Source organism: Parambassis ranga, chromosome 8 (genome assembly GCF_900634625.1).
Source record: "Parambassis ranga chromosome 8, fParRan2.1, whole genome shotgun sequence".
Taxonomy (NCBI): domain Eukaryota; kingdom Metazoa; phylum Chordata; class Actinopteri; family Ambassidae; genus Parambassis; species Parambassis ranga.
In genome coordinates this window covers 11,633,260-11,650,626 of record NC_041029.1, presented here as the reverse complement: position 1 = coordinate 11,650,626, position 17,367 = coordinate 11,633,260, and the positions used below count along the sequence as shown (strand labels likewise).

Genomic DNA, 17,367 nt, shown 5'->3' with positions numbered 1-17,367 from the left:
TTACATAATACATTTTAAATAGTATAAGTGGAATGTAATGTATTAGCTACATTTACACATCATTTTGTGAAAAAGCCTTTTATGTGTGTATTTTTTTATGCACTTACATAAAAAACACACAGTAACTTATTTTGAGTATTTTTATTTATATATTTTCATTTGAGTAATTTTACCATTTAAATTTTTATTTAATTAGTACATTTATAGTCTTAAAGGGCTCCAAAAGCTACTGAATATCTTTCTAATCATCCAGAATAAAATAGTGCCAGGTTAATGTAATTGAATCATACATAAAAAGCTGAAAAACACATCACATTAAAAGTAGAACTGAGTCAAGATATCCCACGTTACATGAACTGTGTAACTGTGCACAGAAATAGTGTGTGTCGACAGCAGGAGAGAGAGAGGGGGTGAGAGAGAGAGCGGGAGAGAGAGATGACTGGTCTTGCTTTCTCTCTTCATTTTCACGGCGGATCACAGCTGCGCAGCCACACAAGAGAAGCCGAGCAGAGCTGGAATAAGTGACAGAGGGAACATTGTTTAAACCAAACAAGTAAAGTAATGACTCAACGTGTGCTGATTCTTCAACTCTTCGTGAGTCTCCTTCTGGGTGCAACAGGTAAGCTGTTGTCAGTCTTTTGCTGAAAAGATGATTTATGCTTCAGGCTTTTATAATGGGTGATTTCTTTTAATTGTAAACTCCATTTGGGAAACACAGAAAGGATAAGATACTGCTTATTTAATGATAATGATTAGTATTCAGTGTTAAATATTGAGGCATCTGTGCTTGAATTTGATCTGAGCTAAAAACAAAGCAGCTGTCTGTGAGAAAAGACTCCGATCACCACGCAGAAAATGTTTCCTCTATTTTCCCTCTTATCATCACATGCTGTCAGTACAATAGGCCTGTTTTAACTGATTGTAAAATAAATTGCCTTTATTTATTGATTGATTATCTGACCACATGCTGTCACCTTGAATGTTTTTGTTGAGCTGTTTGACAACCTGCTTACAATGTGTTTTCTTCTGCTAAATAACAGGCTATTGTATCATGATGACCAACACAATGCTTTAAACATTCAGGTCAAGCTGCTGAAATTAAAGATAAACATTGGGTGACACATCAACAACACTCAAAGATATCATCTAAACACTCATTTATGGTCTAAAGATGCAGCACTTAGTCACTGGCTGGACGTTTGGAACTGTTAGTCTGACATTTTCCACAACAGTGAGCTAAAAGCTCGCAGCATTGAGATTTTCCAGCATGGTGTCTATTTATTTTTGATCACACAGTGTATGTCTCTGTATTCCCATGCTGCAGGTGTGGACTCCTCCTGCCCCATTGAGTTAAGCCCCCCCAGGGTTGTGGTGAAATTTGGAGACCCAGTATCAGTAAACTGCAGCACATCAGAGAGACATGAAGGACTTGGCTGGGAGGCTCCAATAGGAGGCACGGGGGCTGAACCTGTTGACCACTTGGTTTGGACCGTGGATAAGCTCACAGACTGGAACATCTCTCCAAAGTGCTTCCTCAACCCAATCGACCAAGACCAGTGCTCCACGGTTCTAGAAGTTGTTGTTTACAGTAAGCCATGCTTGTTGCACATGGACAGGAGTGATGCTTTGACTGCGTCTGATAACTTCTACCTTTTCTCCATCAGGATTTCCAGATACGATCGGCATCTCCTCCAACAGTGACGTGGAGGGTGTGATGACAGAAGGAAAGGAATATATCTTCACATGCATCCTCCCCAGTGTAGCACCAGTAAAAAATCTTAGCATAGTGTTTTACAAAAACAACACAATCGAACATAGAGACACGTTTAATTTTCTCAACAAGCAACCCACTGGTCTGTCAGCCCAGTATGTATTTACACCAAGGAGATCAGACAATGCTTTGTTCAGATGTGAGGCACATATGGACCTAGGACCAGAAGTACCGCCACTCTCCATATCGTCAGAGGAGTATGAATTAGCAGTTCACTGTAAGTATACTATTTTAACTCATTTTATTGATTTTGAATTACACCACACCAACCACATCGATGTCAATTATTCAGCCCATTTTCAGGAAAATGTTAGAAATAAGAAGCTGATAAAATGTGTGGACAGAAGTCTTTGTTTGAACTTTTGGTTTCAAAAGGGGGTGCTCCTGAGACAATTATGTAACTGGCGCCCACCTGTGGTCAAATAAGGCATGAGAAATATTATGTTGTTTAGGTCATAACTAGTCATAAAATTAGAAATATAAACAGAAAAAAAACAAAAATGAGTAAGCAAATGGACATAAAGTTTTAAATAACAGATTTGCTGACAGAAATGTTAGTGTTTCAGGTGAATTCATTTGACCTTGCAAGACAATAAATGTCAAGGATAAAACAACATGTCAGTGACTTCTCCTGCCTCATTCATGTCTCATGACTGTATTTACTTCTCTTCAGTTGGACCAGAAATACAGTGTACGACCATTGAGTTACAAGAAGAGGAAACTTTGGAAGGAAAATGCAGCGTTGCAGGAAATCCTCCCCCAGTCCTGACATGGCACAAAGATGGACAACCTATAGACCCATTCATGCCTCTGTCGAGGGACACTGCGGGGATGTACAAACTTCAAGCACAGGGAAATTCTGATATTGAGAAGGACATTCGGGTTCTTGTGTTATGTGAGTGTCTCTTTTACATCATTCTTCAAAAACAAAATGTCACATCTTTTTCTCATTGATCACCGCTCTGACAGTGTGTCTCCTCTTTCAGATGAACCAGTGTTGGCGTGTCCGAGCACCTACACTGCACTTGAAGACACTACTCACAACCTCACATGCGTTGTGAAGGGCTATCCTCAGCCTGTGGTCATCTGGTTCAAAGATGGAGAGGAGGTGGAGCTCCCAGAGAGGCTGACAAGAAGTGACACGGGGCAGTACCTAATCACAGCTTCAAACAATCTCTCAAGTATCAACGTAACAGTAGATATTACTGTCCTGTGTAAGTCCTACACACATACATATGTGATACTGTTTTACACTGTCACTCACCGGTTGAACTGTCGTCTGTAGACCCACCATCGGAGATAGTTGAACTTGAAGACTCTGAGGTCCACGTTGGGTCTCCTGTGTGGCTTAAGTGCTCTTCCATGGGTAACCCTCGCCCAGAATATAACTGGACCTATTTCCAGACAGACAATGTGCTTGAAGAAAATGAGGATGGAGTGTCCCGTTTGCACATCGAGAACACTACTGGCATCAACACGGGCTCTTACACATGTCATGCCTGGAATCACATGGGGAATGTTACAAAAACAGTCAGAGTCACTGTCAAAGGTAAGCACACTTATTTTCTTATGCAATCAAGCAACCACATTCAACCCTTCCACATAAAACACATTTATATTAAAACTCACAGAGAGTTTGCTACTGAGGGCCTTTGTCAGTACTGTGTAAACTCCTTTGGCTGGAGCCTGATGTTTGGCAGCAGAACAATGTTTTGTTCTTTCCAGAGCCAGTCACATTATGTGCCTCCATGGTCCTCTTGTCCCTTTTTTTTGATTGGAGCGATAATTTGACCTGTTGTATGACAGTTACTGAAAGGAAAAGAGAACCGGAAGTTAGAATAAACATGTAAGGAATGTGGCTCTTTCATAATAAAACAGGAAGTAATACAAAGAAAAAAACGACTATACATTCAAGAAAAATCTGTCTTATTCATTCACTTAAGAATCTTTTATGACTTTACGGTAAATAGTAATGTATAATTGTGAACTGTCATATTGTAACGTAGTACACTGTGCGTGCGTGCGTGCGTGCGTGTCGACCCTGTACTGGGGGAGGGAGGTCCAGTTCCTGTCCGGTAAAGTGTTGTGCTTGCAGGGGTAGCTTAGTTTAGCTTTCTCTGAAGAAGTCAGCAAGGCGCCGCTGGGCTGAGGAGTGAAGCAGGAGAAACTCCCGACGCAACTGTAACAGAAGAAAGGAGAAGGCTGCACTTAAAAAACTTGAGACTTCATTCCAATGGAGGAGTTCAGCTCTCTTCGTCTCCTTTTAGTGCTTTGGACCCTAGAGTTTCTGTTGCTTTCTAACGGGACAGAGTCGAGTAAGTTGTGTGTGTGTTAAATTGTGTGTCGAGATTAAAATGGCTCGCTAAATGCTATATAGACCTGTCTGTGTTGTCTGTACCAACTTAAAAACAAACACACACACACAGTGTTTCAGAAAGCTGAGGAAGTCTGACACATTGTTTTTGCTCTGCTTTGAAGTGATAACGGAGTGTGTGGAAAATGTGTGCCGTTACTTTTGTGTTGTAAAGGTAGCATGGTGGCCTTTCTGGAGGTAGCCTGGTATTTTCAGCTTCCTCTTACTATTAATGATTAAAACGTTATGTTTATTACATTCTAATCAAAGGGATTTTGGTGGTAAATTATGACGCATTTACATAGCTATGGCGCAAAGAATGGTGGGCAAGTGCACACTTCCTATGGGAGGGGGTATATCCTTCCTGAGCATTTTTCTGTTCCCTCCAGGGCTATAGAGGCACTTGTGTTATTATAATGCACTTATGCAGACTTGGAAAAGCATTTCTTTCATCGCCTCTGTTTTCCACAGGTACCGAGCCAGAATGTCCCATTACAATAACTCCAAGCACAATGGTGATGCAACACCAAAGTGGCAGGCAGATCGCAACATGCATGGCGACATCCAGCAGCTCATCAAATCTCCAAGAAATCTACTGGACTTCTACAAAGGGCACTATAGCAGACAACACAACTTGGTGGCCTGACTCCCACAAAGACTGGGATGCAAGGCCAGTTTGCAAAGCGACATTTAAAGGAATAGGACAGTGCCATAAAACTTTAAACTTCATCCTCTACAGTCAGTATTCCTCACAGTTTTTTTCTTTCGTTGTCATCAGCTTTCTTAAATTTTGATCCTAAACTTTATTTTCTAACCCAAACAACTCTTTTTCCTTAGAAACACCAGACAGTGTTTCCATTTATCGCTTGGATAATTACAGCTCTGTGGAGGAGGACAAAGAGTTGCAGCTCCAGTGTGACATTATCAATGTTGCACCTGCACAAGCCCTCACTGTGGAGTGGTACCTTGGGAATGAATCCATTAATACAGGTGAGAAGGCACAGCTGTGAGTCATGCCGGGCAAGTAGAGTGCTGGAGACAAACTTCACGATCCACAAAACTGGATAAACCCTCAAAACCAGCTACTACACAGCTTTTTTCTTTCTTTCGCCCGATACTGTTTTTTCCACCTTTTAATCAGCTAAGCATCGCTTTAGTTTCAGCTCAGTGCACAACCAGTATTCCTTTAAGAGGGTATTTATCTCAGCAGTGTAACTTTTTTCATTCACTAAGCGGAGAGTGATCTATAGTGAAGTCACTATCATTTCCACCACTGCTTAGTAAAATGAACGTGGCTGCATGATGTGAACACAGTCTGCCTTTTGTCTTTTTCTCCTCTATTTTGTCCATCAGTCTCTGTGAGGAAAATTGTCTGTGGGGAACACAACAACGCAGACTGCAGCTCGAGCAGATCCCCGGTAAACGTGTCGTCCACCGTTAACATCACTCTGAACAGAAACCACAGCGAAGCAGAGATCAGCTGTGTTGCTCGATTGAATCTGGGATCTGATGAACTGGAGCCTCCTCTTCTCAAGTCCAATGTTCTCAACATTACTGTCTTCTGTGAGTTTACCTTTCCTGCTTTGCAGTCACAGTAATGATAGGATGAGAGTCTTTGTCCTCACAGTGCTCTGGGTTTTCTCAACAGATAAACCCTCCATCAATACCACCAAGCTTCCAGAGACAGTCCCAGTGTTCACAGGGTATACTGTGAATCTTATTTGTGAAGCTGACGGTCACCCAGCTCCAGTGATCCAGTGGTACAGCTCAAGCAAAGGAAGCATTGTGGGTGAAGGCAGACTCATTGTGTCCGAGGAAGGGATGTACAACTGCACTGCTACTAATGAAGTCGGTTCTACTTCACATGTGGTCCAAGTTATCTTAGAAGGTAATGTAAATCCCTTCCCTGCCAGGTTGTTATTGTAAATAAGATAATAACATATTAAGTTCTTAACAATCTACCTGGTAAAATAAAGGTTAAATAAATAGAATTGGAAATGGAAAAGAAATTGAACATTACCGTTCTATAGAAACCTGGTATAGGTTTCTTTGTAAAAATGTTTTTTGTTCACAAACACTTGCACACAAGTAACAGCAGAGCTGAGAACTTTTGGGGTGTGGTTGAGTGGGTGTTTTGTTCAGCATGATTGTGCAGCTGACACATCTGCAAAAACTTAAATGCAGTTATGACAAGATTGAACATCTATATATGTGTGTGTTTCTAAGAAATCCAGAAAGAATTTGTGCTATTTTGAGTTCAAAACCCAAATGTCGTGTAACTGATAAACCACTGAGTGATGCAGTCCACTCTTCTGCTTTGTATTTTAGTCTTAGACATTAATGTGTTCTCTGTGTGGCTGATTTCTTTACAGTGGACTACCTACCCCTTATTGCTGGATTTGTGGCTGTCGCAGTCGTGGCCATCTCCATTATCTTCCTCTGCATCTACTCAGTCTACTATAAGAACACCAAGATGCGCCGCTACAGTCTGAAAAACCCCAAACTGAGCGCTCACAACGGCAACGTGGCTCACAATGGCTGGGACACACAGTTCCCCATGAGCAAGCTGCCTTAGCAGTTCATCTGCACAGGACAGACACCTGACCACTCTGAATGAGATGCATCTCTGCCACCGGAATCACCACAAGACAGCTTCACACTGCTATTCTCACTGCTTTCTCACTGCACATGAAAAAATATTACAGTTAAGCAACTTTGGCTTGAGATGTGTAACTTTGTATGCGCCACTGGATTTACCCTGTTTTCACTGGAGAAAAAAAGGAGAAATTGAGCAGTGTTAGGCTCTGAAGGTTTTTAAAAGGGAGTCACGATTGAATGATTGTTGTTTTTGTTTTGTGGCCCCGTTTCACTGATGTTTGTTTTTATTTTCATAGGAAATTTCTGCCCCCTCATATTTTATCAAAAGTCAGATCTCAAGGTGCAAACCTGAGTATTGTGGTTTCAGTTCTCACATAAACAGGAAATTGAATTTTGTGCATTACGAGTTCACGTCTTAGAAGGTGTGACTTTGAATGTGTGAAAACCAGACCAACTTTATGTGGAATTTCTGGGCTTCACTGCTCATGCATTTATTTTTTTTGGTTGAGCCAACTGACCTTTGACTTTCTCTCTGTAAGCCACTCTGCACTTGTTATGGTGTATGTAGCCTTCTTTGTGCCTGGCCGTTTGCAGCGCCATGCTGTTTGAGGCTCTGGCCTTTTGGGACAAATTCTCTTGTTCCACAGTTGTGTGCTTTGTATGAGTGACTGCAGGCGTTGTAGCCTTTCTGAACTGTATATTCAGGAGAGTATTTTATATGAATGCAATTTTGTATTTATTTATGACAAACAAAAAGACTGAACAATGGACTGCAAACAGGTATGTAAACAAATGATGATGTAAGTTTAAGTCCTAACTGAAAAATAAGGGACATGAAGGCATTTGTGAATACTGCTGTAAATATTTGTGACTTTTGTAAAACAGTATTTTATTATTAAAAATAAGGCTTTTTAAAGGGTTGCTTTGTTGTGAGATATATATTCTCTAATATAGTTAAAACATATTTTATGTCTAAGAAAATAGTCATTTATGATCCTTGGTGTTGTGATGGACCTGATCCTCTAGAGGGTGCTGTTGTGGAATCCTGTTGTACACTCCATTCATCCTGCACATTTTACAAACTGGATGATGCCTTCCTGTACTTTTGGAAATATTACAATTACATATGTTTATGTTATTATTATTTAGCTGGAAACTGTAAGATCTTTATGTGATAGTTGAATTACAAAAAATGTTGAACTCCATCTTTTAAACTGCACCAAAATAGAATTGAGAAGGAGGGGGAGGGGCGGAGCAGAGTAAGTGAGGAGCGCTGTTTGCACCGCGAGTAAATACGAGTAATGTTGCTGATGGTATTAAGAGAAACTTCCACAGAAATATCGATCTCATCACGCTAGTATACTGATCCTAACTCTAGTATCGATACTATCGATATTTAGATCGATTCGCCCACCCCCACTCACTTTTACAGTTCTTTGCGTCAGCAAGGGGCGTTCACGAGTAGCACGCTAACGCGGTTTATTCACGGTGCTTTCTACAATCTCGTTACTAAACGCCAGGTGAAAGAGAAAACGAAAACGCAGGATAACGAGCAGAGCAGGCGACACGAATCTTGGAACGTCAGCTGAGCTGGACCGGTTTCCTTTTCTGTAAAACATGATGTGGTTCTTCCTCCTCGGCGTCCTAAGTGTTTACTCAGGTAACTGTTGCTCTTTGCTGTGGTTCTTGTTGTGGGAGTGCCTACATTATATAGTGACTCCAAAGTGTGCACAGTAGGAGCGACGCTCTTCCAGAAAAGGCGCCTCCGCCCTTTCTTTGAGTCTCAGTCTGCTCAAATCTGATCTTCTAGGACGAGTTTGAAACCACATGTATATCGCTGGATAAATGATTTGCACAAGCTTTCATTTGTTTATTTTATGAAGTCATTGTTTCCATTTATAGACCAGAGGACAGTAGCATAACTTTTTTATTTGCTCTCAAGATCTGCTGTTAACAGATTGTTTTGTACGTTTCGTGCGTCCCCTGAGCATGTGTGAATGTGCACCCCAGTTTATAGTGTGAGCTTCAACTAACTCTACCTGTGTGTGCTTTCTAGGAAAACCAGTGAGCGCCTCCTGTCCACTTAGGTTGAACCCCACTATTGCTGAGGTGAAATTTGGAGACACCTTATCAGCCAACTGCAGCTCATTATCTGACCAAACTGATGGAATGGGCTGGGAGTCTTCGCATGGAGGGGTAGACCTTCAGGATAAAGTCACTTCAGTCCTTCTCCATATTGCAAAAGTAAATGTCTGGACCATAGAGTCCACATGTTTTATCAATCTCAATGATGGATCTCAGTGTACCCAAAAGCTGCCAATCACAATTTATAGTAAGTATCTATTAATACGGTGGCCCTGAAGGTCAAAACAGAACATTTCAGGAAACACAACCACTTTTCAGATTAGGAAAGGGTAGGGACACCACGTCTTGTTTCTGCTTGGACAGAACCGATGCTAATATAGAAGCTGATGTGATTGGTTGTTTTGCTGCCAGTCAATAAAGGACACTGTGTGAACGGTCAGCTATGCGGAAGATGCTGTGATGCACTTTGACAGAACAGAACAGAAAACATGTTCTATCCTCATTGTGGAAACAATTGTGTCGTTGCCAAATTTTTGGAGTCATGAAATTTGGTTGTGTCTTGTGAAATGTCGCTGTGTTTTGACCTTCAGGGCAAACGTACGTTAACCTTATCTGTCTCATTTTAACAATGTTATTGATCACTCAGTCAGTTGATGTTTCGATTTCTTTTTTGTTACAGAAATGCCAGATAGTGTGTCAATATCTCATCCCTCAGAAATGGACCCCATGGTGGAGGGCGAAAGGTACCTCATGCAGTGTAACATTGTGAATGTTGCACCAGTAAGCCGCGTCTTTGTCTATTGGTACAAAAATGATAAGCAAATTCACAGTGAGGTATTCAACGCAAGTAAACCAAGTCCAGAAAACAAGACATCTATCTTCAGTCTGACTGCCCATAGAGATGACAACGGAGCTAAGATCTGGTGTGAAGCGAAGCTGGGCTTACAGACAGTGAGAGAAAATATTAGCAAGAAGTCATCGGAATTACAAGTGACTGTACTCTGTGAGTTTTCCTTTCACTATCATTGTCATATTTATATAGGTTCTAAATGTAAGAATGCAAGGATTGATGCCATCTGTGCAAAACCAGAGTTAAACATCAGGATGGGAATTAGGTATCTACAGGTTAGCAAAGTTGGAGCCAGCTGCTTAAATTTAAATTACTAATCTGGCTAGCCTGCTGTTTGCAAATTAGGCCCCGTTCACACTGGTTCACACTTACCCAGCTAATGTTAACAAGGCTAGCACGAACCTTAGATTGTGTCCTTGCTAATGCCATTACCTGTCTTATTTTTCATGTGCAAATTATAAGTCAGTCATTAGTTCTGCACATTTGTTTTGTGCCTTTACATTGTTTACTGCTGGGTAAATCCATTCAATAATCAACTGTTGATTCGATCCTGCTGTATTCACTGCAAGCACTGCGAGAACTAAAATTACTTTGGAGAAAATTGGTGTTCTGCTTTTTTTTTATAATGTCCTTTGTTTTGTTCTCTCTCTTTTGATTTTATGTGCATCCTCAGATTCGCCTGCCTTCACCAAGGCTGAGAATGAGACAGTGGAGCTTCCATCTAATGATGAAATGACATTAAATTGCACAGCTTCAGGAAACCCAAAGCCAACATACAGCTGGCGTTTACCAAATCCTGTGCAAAAGACCATCAAGGATGAGATAGTCAATGAATCCCTTTTGACCCCATCTTTTCAGCTTCCTGGGATCTATGCCTGCACAGCCTCTAACAGCCAAGGCACCAGCACCAAATACTTCACTGTGGTCCCAGCTAATAGTAAGACACCATTAATACATGATTAGTTTGATTGCTGCAAGGCAATCAAACTCTAGTTCCTCTGTTTCTCTTTATTCTTTTTTTTTCTTTATTATTCTTCCGTACGTATTTCTGCACTTTTCAACTCCTGCATGCTTTGTGCTATTAAAACCATTTAACCACCAAATTGTTCAGCTTTTTTAGAAGGGTGCTTGTATTTTTCTCTTTTCAACTATTTTTAATTTTTAAACTATTAAGCTTTTTCTAAAATGTTCAGCCCATTAAGAATAAATGGAGAATGTTCTCCAAACTCCCCCAACTTTGACCTTCAACTACTTTGTCATACTTTAAGCTACAGAAACTATTAAACTATCATTCTGTTCAGATATTTGACTACATTTCAACTTGTGTTTTTTAAACTATTTTAACTATTCGAATGATTTAACTGCTCACAAAATGTTTAACTATTGAACTTGTATTCAAATGTTGGCTATATTGGTTGGTTTTTGAACTGGAAGTTTATCAATCAAGTATTTTTTGGGGCTGCCTCAAAGTTTAACATTAGCGTGTATTGGGTGGAATGTAGAGAGCCAGAGTGGGTGGAATCTTCAGCAGAGTAGAGAGTGTCTGAGGAGATGCCTAAAAAACATCTCTCTAACCTGCGCTCAGGCCTTGATAAACATTCAGGTTGCCATGGATACATGAAAACATTCACAGGCATCTACAGATGAGCTATACTCTGCTTATTGATCCGACTCATTAGGTAGTTAACGTGGGACCACTGCTGGGATTTTATTGGCTGTGTTCTTCTTATTTTGTGTGGTTTATCACAAACAGAGAAAGTCACCTGTTGGAAGACCTGAACAAATGAGCTGAGACAAAGAATGTAACACAAATTCCCATCTCCCACAGGGGATCGCACAACCTTTGCAGCCATAATTGGAGGATTTGTGTCTTTGGGAGTCGTGATCGCCATTGCTGGGCTTGTTTTGGTGAAGCCTGACGGCACGTTTTCTGTCAACAAAGGCGGCTATCTCAGTGGACAACCTACCTCATCGGGAGTTGTATGAGCCCGACTTTTTTTATTTAAATTTTGCTTGGAGAAACATTCTGTGTATGGGGATGAGGGGCTGTTTTGCATGCTTAGTTTGACAGTAACTCATGCATGGCTCTGCAGCTTTAAGATCACATCACTGTTTTGCTGCTCCACTAATCAATCATCATTTTACGTGTGTTTAGATGCACCCTAGCAGCACAGTCTGGCTCTATTTAAAATTTCTCCTCACGTTTTGAACTTCACCTAAATGATAAGATGCTGCTGTCAGACCTTTTTTGGGCAGTGTCTCCTCACAGCCTCTTTTCTGTTTCACTTTTAGTCTGACTGGTTCATATCTCTTTCCATATGCATCATCAGGACAGTAATGTCATTGCTGACAAAGAGGTACTGTTTCCATCATGTGCATGCAAACACACTGACTGACTCACATTACATATGAATGGAGGGCTATTAACAAATAACCATGCAGCTTTGTTTGCTTCCTCTAGCTCATGGTTTTGCTTGTATGGCTAGAGTTTTTGCCAAGCAGTAGCTGCACTCTTTTGGAATGAAAGATAATATTTGTTACTGTAAAGGTTCTGTATGTAAGAACCTGAACACAGGTTCTTGACAAAATATGACCTGCAACTTAATCAGTTGCCCATACCAGCCTGTGGACTTCTGTCTTCTAGGACAGATAACAGCATTGATCTTATACAAAGTCATTTTTCCTCCTATGTAATGAACTAGTATCATTAGCTATTGTTAGCAAAATTCTGTCTTGCCAGCTTGCCGTAGCATGTTTTTACTGTTTGCAGTTCACGCAATGGCCAGAGGTGTCACTATAAACGGGTTTTAATCTATGGTATATAACTAGGACAGGTTTCATTGTCTATTGCCTTGCATAATTGCTTCGTTTCACCTGTTTGCACAAGAGAAACAACAACACAAATTATTTTTACCCATTTTGTTTTTAAACAAAGATTTCTACAGTACACTATTTTGGTGTATGCATAAATTATTTTTACATCATGTTTTGTAATATGATTTTGCCATCTGATTTTTTTTAAATGCACTGGTACTGTTGTTGAATGTTTAATTATTTTTGTACTGAATGGAAAGAAAGTGCCATTTCTGTGATGTGTCTGCGTTTTCATATATAAAACAATTGGGTGCTATGTTGAGTCAACTTGAATATAAACCACTAAAACCTGTAACAGATGCACAGTTTGTTTAATGGAAAAACGTGGTTAAGTAAAAGAAAATGAAATTGAAAAGGGGAGTGTTAGAATAAGATCAAATGTTTATATATATAGTTGCAAGTGCTAGATAAAACCAACTTGTCTGTCACTGACTTCCTCAGGCAGAATACTGATTAAAGCAAAGTCAAACCAGTGCCTATGTTTCTCTGCCACCTTTTGTCAACCCCTTGGATCTCTCTCTCTTTCAGTCTGGCTCCATTACACAGTGCTGAGACTGCCATACTAATTAGATTTGAACAAAGTGAATGTAAAGGAGAGCGTTTGTTATCCTGTCTGCGGCTGCCAGTGTTTTTTCCTTCAGAAATTTTGTTCTTAAAGAGCATTTCCCATAAAGATTTTATCAGGAAATAGGCCTACTATTTGTGTATCCTCTGACTGTGTCACCATAGCGACCTGGCAGAGAGAATATTGCTCAATTAGTCACTGAGTTTAAAAAAATAAAAGTGCACATGTGTTTAGAGAACTTGTAGAGGAAGCTCCATATTAAAAGCTGCCAGTGAAGTGAGCATGTCTTGTAAACTGCACATTGGGATTCCCAGCTGTGCTCTCCATAAATACACCCAAAAAGCATCCAGTTACTTCCTCGCTTGCAGTGTGAGTTGTGGTCACCCCTGATAGGCTGTGAAGCAATCTGATCGCAGTGGGAGTTTCACAAGCTACATGCTGCACAAGTGCAATACTCCCTGCCTGCTGGGATTTCACAAAGCATGGAGTCCAGAAGCAACAGGAGACGATCAGGCAGGGAGAAGGAAAAACAAGCTTTTCTTCATGACCTGACACACAAGAGATAAATTCTTTGGACTGAGAGTGAACAATGGCCACACCCATGATTATGAATACTATGTAATCCTTTTTACTTTGCAAAATGTACTTCAGATCCATGTGGTTTTATCAATGTATTCAATGAAATCATGACACAGTAGTAGCTGTATTATTTGCATAGATTATAATCTGATTGATCTATTGATGTATGCTAAAATGTTATGTAAGATTGCTGCAGTGCAAACCTAGTGTGCTGTGTTTTTCAGAGGCCTGCCAACTGTTAAATTTCCCTCTTTTCCCTTTTTACCCCCCACCCCCTAAGTCAGCTGGGAGGGAACTATGTTTTGTTCCACCATAGTTCCCGGCACAGTTGCCAAGGTTTTTCAAGTTGGAATTTTCTTTCTCTTGCGCCTTAATCGACGGCTCAGTGTGGGAAATAACATGGGAAATAAATTTGTGAGATGGATCCTACTGTTTTGCATGATTTGTTCAGGTAAGGTGTTACAGACAACATATAGATCATGTTCTAGTAATTGAAAATAGTGGTGTGGTATTAAACAAAAGAAGAACCTTTTGTTTAATTATATGATAATGGCAGTGCAGCAAGTGCGTCTGTGTGAAATAGAACAAACTAAATATTCAAGGAATACAAAATATGACTGTTTGTACTTATCTTAAAGACAGACTTTAGTCTGTAGTGAAACAATAAAACACTTTGTATGCTGTCCTTTCTTCTGCTAAATTAAGCAGATCCAGAGTGTAGGTCTCACATGTTCCTATAAAATAATTAAATATAAACTGTTAGCAATGCTTTAAAACAGAGGGTGGAAGTGGTTTTACTTGTGATTTGTGTGCATCTGTTGTAACACTGTTACATAATACAGACTTTTATGTCATTAATGTGAAAGCAATGTAAATGATGATGACTACTGCTATGTGTCTCAGTGTCAGGTGAAGGTTGCTCCTTAATCCTCAAGCCCTCCAGAGTGGTGGTGGGTTTTGGGGAGTCAGTGTCTGTTAGCTGTGAAGCTACTCGCCCTGTACGTGTCCTGGGCTGGGAATCAGCCATCAGTGCCTCACACACACAAGAAGACCGGTCTGTCCAGTGGAAGGTAGACAGTCTCATTGATTGGATTGAGGAACCCATCTGTTATGGGGTGTTTTTCACAGCTCCGAGACAGTGTGAGGAGAAACTCAACCTTGTCCTCTATAGTGAGTCTTATTTAAAACTTATAAAAATGAAACTCACAAATTCATCTCGTTGACCTAATTACTGTGTATTATTCATTTAGAAACTCCAGACAGTGTTTCCATCAGGCAAGCCAACCACACTGGCCCCATGGTGGAAGGAAAAGAGTACCAGCTGCTCTGTGAGGTTCAGAATATCGCTCCTGTTCAGTATCTCACCCTGAGGTGGTACAGAGATGAGACAGAGGTTTACAAGCACTCCTTTTCTGACCTCACATCTTCCTCACCTGTCCAAGTGTCCTCTATCCTTGTCATCACGCCAACCAAAGCTGAGAATGGAGCACAATACAAGTGTGTAGCAGAGCTGGATCTTGGACCAGAGGGACCACAGCCAACTCCTACTCTGGCCTCAGAGCCTCTGAATGCATCAGTGTATTGTGAGTCATGAAGCCATTCTCTATCCTAAAACAAGTTCTCACACGTTTTATACATTGAACAATCATACCTGTTATTTTTTCCTCTCTAGTTGCTCCAACACTCATCAGTCCTGAGCCAGAGGTTTTGGACTTTACAGAGGGTGCTGAGGTCACCTTAAACTGCACTGCCACAGGAAACCCCTCACCTGTGTACAGCTGGTCACCCGTCATGGTGGATGAAGCAGTCATTACCTCTTCCTCGCTGCTCCCTGGGACCTACACCTGCACTGCCTTGAACACACTGGGGAAGAAAAGCAAGCAGTTCACTATCAAGGCAACGACCAAAGGTACATATCCATGACTCCATACATGAACTAATGTCTCCACAGGCACTCATCTAATCTGCATCTTCTCTTGCTTTTAGGTGTTTGACCTGTGGGACAGGGTTAATGACCACATCTGACACTCAAGAACTGAACGGAGAATTTCACTGAGGAGATTTTACTGTTGCTGCTTCGGAGATGGAATTGACAATACATTTATGACTCAGTGAATATTTATAAGGATCTTGTTTCATCCAGAATTAGATCTTGTAGAAATAAACAAAAATGTTTTGTAACTGCCATTTAATTTGTCAGTGTTTAGAATATAATACATCTTTTATGCTTTCCATGTAATGTTGTGTATCTAATTTATATTTTTGCTAGTTTTTTCTGAATAATTATGTCATTTTGTAACAAACAACATGTAGTTACTCCTGATATAGCAGCAAGTTATTACTGTAAATATGAACCGTTTCTTAATTTTCTCATCTTTCTCAACAAAAGTTAAATAAATGTTTTCCACTTGTTTTTATTATATTAAAATAAGTATTGAATTCAAATAACTTCAATGGGGTTGTAGAATCTTTTAAACATTAACAATGCATCAGTTTCATCCCATTAAGAATCAATTTCCAGTAGAAAAAACGAAATTAAGAAAAACATATTTAAAATATACATAGAATGAAATAAATATGTAAATGTGCAGCAGTGTCCGTACTGTGGTGGTTCACATAAATCTTCAGTAGATTCTTCAGTACAATAAAATGTAATTAAAAAAAATCTCTATTTTTTGGATTATTTCAGTTTTTCCGTGTGTCACAAGATGCCGCTGTTGTACAAACATGATTGGCTGTTACTATGTCACATGATCAAAACACTTGGCTCGAAGGCGGAAGTAGCCGAAGTGGGTCACTTTAGGAACGACCCTTCATCTAGGACTTATTATAATTATTGCGTCTATGGTAATCACGGTTTATCGACTAAGGTGGGAGTCAGTTTTTGGGTGCTTTGTGATGCAAGTGGATCAATCCCTAAAGAAAAAAAACGTTTCGTTGACTGTTCTCTTTCAGACATGCCGCAGAAAGACCCGTGCCAGAAGCAGGCATGTGCAATTCAAAAGTGTTTACAAGGTATTTAAAATGAGTTTGTATATTAAAAACCCACGAACCTGTGACTAACTCCGTCCTTCTCCCGTAGCTAACAAATACGTGGAGAGCATGTGTGAAGATGTCATCAGAGAGATGGTGCGGTGCTGTCAGGTGCATGCTGGAAACTCCGTTTGCTGTTCCGGCTTTAAAGACTCAAGACCCGTGGAGAACAAAAGTGACACATAGCTCTCTGTGGGATGTGTATTTGAAGTAATGGCGAAGAATACATTGCATCAATGTGTTAAATTGTAACAGTACAGTTAGTGTTTATTCATGTCTGTACTGAAATACCTGAAGAGTCACACACCTGGAGACTAAACACCTCACTGCAGTCACACCATGAATTTAAACGCAAGCTGTCAAATGTATTTATTTACTTTAGTGTGGTGGGTGAGAAGCGTTATCTCACTTTCATACCGTATGCTATGCTGTGTGGAAAGAGATAACAAAAAGATCAGAATCATTTATGAAACCTGTTTGTGCATTCTAGTAATGAGGCCTTTTAAACTTTATTAAAAGTCCTCCTAAATAAACTGTACAGTCTATATAGTCTTTTTTCTAGGTTTTCTTAAGGTTTTTCTTTTAATGAAGTCGTTTTTATTTGTATATCGGAGAATTACTGTGTACCTGTTTGAATTATGACTTTAGGAGGGTGCCAT

The 17,367-nt window shown here is 40.1% G+C and overlaps 2 protein-coding genes across 2 annotated transcripts; both read left to right on the top strand.

Annotated features, from left to right (window-relative positions):
* Positions 1-337: 337 nt before the first annotated feature.
* LOC114439949 (hemicentin-2) lies at positions 338-15,790 on the top strand. Its single transcript, XM_028412163.1, has 21 exons — positions 338-619; positions 1,325-1,588; positions 1,665-1,988; positions 2,445-2,666; positions 2,758-2,985; positions 3,057-3,320; positions 4,596-4,862; positions 4,962-5,114; positions 5,478-5,687; positions 5,773-6,012; positions 6,497-6,698; positions 8,372-8,382; positions 8,779-9,054; positions 9,487-9,810; positions 10,331-10,594; positions 11,486-11,637; positions 13,955-14,126; positions 14,579-14,845; positions 14,926-15,258; positions 15,348-15,584; positions 15,662-15,790. The coding sequence occupies exons 1-21, from the start codon at positions 562-564 to the stop codon at positions 15,667-15,669; spliced, it is 4,476 nt and encodes a 1,491-aa protein (XP_028267964.1). The 5' UTR covers positions 338-561; the 3' UTR covers positions 15,670-15,790.
* A 642-nt stretch (positions 15,791-16,432) lies between these two features.
* Positions 16,433-17,201, top strand: cmc4 (C-x(9)-C motif containing 4 homolog (S. cerevisiae)). The gene is made up of 3 exons (XM_028411532.1): positions 16,433-16,545; positions 16,631-16,690; positions 16,758-17,201. Exons 2-3 carry the CDS (start codon positions 16,633-16,635, stop codon positions 16,892-16,894), a joined length of 195 nt encoding a protein of 64 aa, XP_028267333.1. The 5' UTR covers positions 16,433-16,545; positions 16,631-16,632; the 3' UTR covers positions 16,895-17,201.
* The last annotated feature ends 166 nt before the right edge of the window (positions 17,202-17,367 follow it).